General features: G+C 36.2%; 1 protein-coding gene across 8 annotated transcripts in view; it reads left to right on the top strand.

Moving 5' to 3' along the window:
- Nucleotides 1–3524, top strand: part of ZNF608 (zinc finger protein 608) — a 115538-nt gene extending 112014 nt beyond the window's left edge. For 6 of the 8 annotated variants that reach the window (XM_019516840.1, XM_019516833.1, XM_019516835.1 and 3 more), the window contains 3 exons: nucleotides 55–208; nucleotides 1492–1573; nucleotides 2558–3524. In XM_019516840.1, coding sequence (XP_019372385.1) covers nucleotides 55–208; nucleotides 1492–1573; nucleotides 2558–2564 — 243 coding nt within the window. In that variant the 3' untranslated portion in view covers nucleotides 2565–3524. Of the gene's footprint in view, nucleotides 1–54; nucleotides 209–1491; nucleotides 1578–2557 lie in introns of those variants that run through there. The other 2 variants (XM_019516836.1, XM_019516834.1) reach the window with 1 other exon arrangement.
- Nucleotides 3525–4076: the final 552 nt, after the last annotated feature.

Here is a 4076-nt window from a genome sequence, read left to right as displayed (position 1 = left end):
TTTTTTTTTTTTTACATATATTACATCAGTTCTCTTTCATCTCTCTATTGTTAGCCTGTGGAAAAATCAGCAGCTGAGCGTGAGCGGGAAGCAGAAAGAGAGCGGGATCGTCACTCCCCCTTTAGTCAGCGGCACCTTCATACGCACCACCACACACACGTTGGAATGGGTTACCCACTTATCCCAGGTCAATATGACCCATTTCAAGGTGAGCAGAGGTTTCCAGGTGTAGGATCAATGTGTTGTGATGCTGTTTAATTGATGTAGCAAGTATAATGTGAAGTTTTTTAAATAAAGAGACCGACCTTTACTTAAATGTAAACTGCTTTTTCGGGTTTAGGAAGAAGGCTTGAAAATACTTGGCTAGGAGTAGGAGCTGTATGATCAAATTACACTGTAACTATATTTTCACTCCTGGGTGATACTGCGTTTGAATTAAAAACTTGATTGTCAGCAAATTATTAACATTTTACTTATTACCGTTGATATCATTTGCATGAATATTTTAAGTCATAATAAAAACTGACACTCACTGATTAGCAAGACCCAAAGGAGTTAAAAAAATATAAATCTCTTACATAATTAGTCTTCTGCAAACAGTGGCAAGCATGGAGAAGAGAGAGATGGTTTTATTTTGAAGACTTTTAGGTACAATCGGGACCTTGCAGTCAACCTTGAGATTCTTACAGCCTGAACTTCCTAAATAGCATGTGAACTGTTTGTATTCAAGTGAATATAGCAAATGGTGTTTCACACAGGGGGAAAAAAACACACAATAGAAGACGCTAGAAAAAAATTGTTCATTCTCCCTAATTTATACCTGTCTTTGACTGTTTTCCCTAACACTGCATTCTATCAGAATTAAAAAGCAGATTCACTCCCATGCAGCAAAGTACATACTAGCACAATTGGCAACTAAAATGACATTAATTCATTATATTCACTCAGTGCCTTCGGAGTCATTTTTCTGTGTAAAAAGTCTTGAAATTTCTAACTTTGATTCAGTGATTCCATATGTCTTATGGGATGCATTATGCTCATTCAGTAGGAAAAATGTAAAAATGATAAGTTATTATGAAAGCATTGTATTCCAAGCAGCTAGCATGTCGTTTCTGTAATTCACTGTGACTTTTGATTCTTGTTGTTTCCATTATTTCTACTGAGCTTCCTATTCAGGAATTTATACAAACCATTTAGCACCATGCAGTGCAGTACTTGGAAAGGAATACAATAAGGTAGAATGCCATATTTTCTTGTAAAATGCCTGTTAAGGGGAGAGCTCAGTACATTGTAAGCAGGCATATTGGTCAGACTAGGCAGGTTGTCTTACCTTTCTTCCTTGAAATGTTTCACGTATGTGTTTGGTGTAAAGTGATTTGCTGCTGTTTGTGGTTCGTGTTGTTTTGCACTGACGGCTATCACTACCATTTCCCTTGAACACCACAAAATCCAGAAATATATCCACATTCTTTTCTTGCTCCTTTTCTTCAGGGTTGACGTCTGCTGCCCTTGTTGCCACTCAGCAGGTGGCTGCTCAGGCATCTGCATCTGGTATGTTTCCTGCACAAAGAAGGTAAATATCCAGTAAATCTTGAATTACACTTGCATAGACATCTTAATAAGGAGGTGAGAAAGCAAATAATAGGTTTCTTAGTCTGGAGGTCTACGTCACTAGAGATTGCAGTTTTTATGGAGGAGAGAACAGTTGTTGGGATTTAGGGTTAATTGTAGCTTTATTCTTCTTAACATGACACATGTCTTTTACTGTTGTCCTTTAATCATAATGTAGATAATTAATCAGTGATAGAGACTGCTTGTCTTCTGTGATTTTCATAGAATATCATTTAGGTCTTGGCAACGTTAAGGCCATTATGAAATATAATGAAGAATTACAATTATTTAAAAGATGGTGGAGGGGGAACTGTATGACTAAACTTCTCTTATGTAGTCCCATTGGGTGCCTAGCTCACTGATTTTCAGATGCTTTTATTTTAAATTTAAAACTTACATAAGAATCATGTCTTTGCCATTTAATTACTTGCTTCCTTTTAGGTAGGGTTTGTTTTTCCACCTCTAAAGGGAAAGAAAACCTTGTATGTAATAAATATCCTGTTTTAAGTGAAAAGTTAAATCCTGCCTAACTGTGGAGTCTATACCAGTGCTTCCATGATCAATCTGACCTGGTATTACAAATCCTGTGATACTTTCCCAACTCCAAGCATACCTGATGTTTTTCTTAGAGCCCCAGCTCCTGGTGGCAAGTTAGTATACAAGAATATCTGTTCTTATTTGATTAAAAAGCAAGGTTATAATTGTTGAAAGGAAAGCCAGAAATGTGATCCAGGTGGATCCTAAAGGTTCAAAAACCAGAAATCAGCTCCTCAGAACTCTATTACTTTAAAACATCTCAGGGTTAGGGAGACCTGATTTATGATCTTTGACCATTAGAGTTTGCCAATGTAAATTAATATTTTATGTTTTTTATGCATTTTGTGTATTCAGTAAATGATAGAAGAGGGACAGTGTATTAAAAACTTCCATTTTCTTTCTTTTTCAGAGAATGATGAGCTTGGAAATGTACATTGTCATGTGACTGGATCACATGAGGAAGCGCTTTATTACAAACATCAGTTCCATGGTGTTAATTTGAAATGCCTTAATGGCAGGCAAAAACCAGTCATTTCATTTTTGTAAATTGCAGATTTTATCAGAGTAACAAATGTTGCTGTAATTAGACTTCTGTTTTTTATATATATATATGCGTATATATATATAAATATATATATATATATATATTCTTTACTTTTTTGTATCAGTAACCAGGCTCGCACACAGGGTCTGCTGCTAAGTTGCAAACCACACAGTAAATGAGAAATGTATTTGTCATGTTTAGAAAGTGTTAACCACAAAAGGCTGTTTGTTTCTTTTCTCCTCTTTTTGCTTTTTAATTGTAAATAAATAATGTTATGTATCAGTGTGCCTGAACCTTGCATACCCTTCTAATATTACCCACAAGCCTTCAGAGAGGCTAACTGTGATGATGACACTTTGGTACAATTTAGATGTCTATTTGGTGGCTCCTATTAAGATTCATCAGTGTAAAATGTTACTGTACTCACTGTTTCATTGTAATTGTGTATTGTGAGAGAGATACATTTGGAAGGCATGGGGTTGCCAGTACCACAAAAACTGTGTTGTACATAATGTATAGATTTTAAATGGGGAAATAATGAGCATCTGTGAATAATGAAATGTCTTTTTTGATAATCTTGAATGGCAAATAACCCAATAGCCTGCATACCAGAAGACATCTGTGATTGTTCTATTACTTGAATAGTCCTGCAGTCTTTTTTTTAATGTTTACAATTATCCAGTTTTAGAAGAGAGACTTTAATGCCATTGCCTGGTTACTTGTTTTATGCTGTAATCTAGTTTATTTTATGTAAAATGTATATTGAATGCTTTCATTTTTATACCTGCCTTAAATAATTTGGCAATCAGAATAAAAAAAAGTTGTTTTTGTATGTTTTGGCGTCTGTCTCAACTTGCTTTCTTTAGGCCGACTTAAATGGAGTGTGTCCTAGACACCAGCAGGTGCATGTGATGGAGTCTGGAGGCACCATGCAGCTGCTAGTATGCTTAGAAGTACTTCTGGCTTGGGTCCCAGCCATGCAAACCAGTTTAGCAGTATTTCCCTTGAATAACAGGCAAGATGATCACACCCCTTCCATGCCCAGCCTGCTTTATTATCACCTCATCCCTTTTCTTTCCCTTTCAGACCTGTGGGGCTACAGCCAAAATCTACTGCTGTCAATGAAGTCTTTGCACTGATTTCAATACATGGTACCCATGGCTTATATTTCTATTTAAATAACTAATGCCTCCATTTGAGAAATAATCAGCTGTGTACATTATATGTCTCGGGTCAAACTTTGCCCCACGTGTCATCCATAAAACCTCCCTGAAGTGTAATGTGTGCACAGAAATAAGTCGCGGACTTTAAGCATTCTTACCCTCATTATTCAGAAGTGAAAGTCTGGACATTTTACAGTGTCCTATGTATTTTTTCCACTTTT

The sequence above is a fragment of the Gavialis gangeticus genome, unplaced genomic scaffold, assembly GCF_001723915.1.
Source record: "Gavialis gangeticus isolate Ggan-Ray unplaced genomic scaffold, GavGan_comp1, whole genome shotgun sequence".
NCBI classification, from domain to species: domain Eukaryota; kingdom Metazoa; phylum Chordata; order Crocodylia; family Gavialidae; genus Gavialis; species Gavialis gangeticus.
This window is presented reverse-complemented; position numbering and strand designations above follow the sequence as displayed.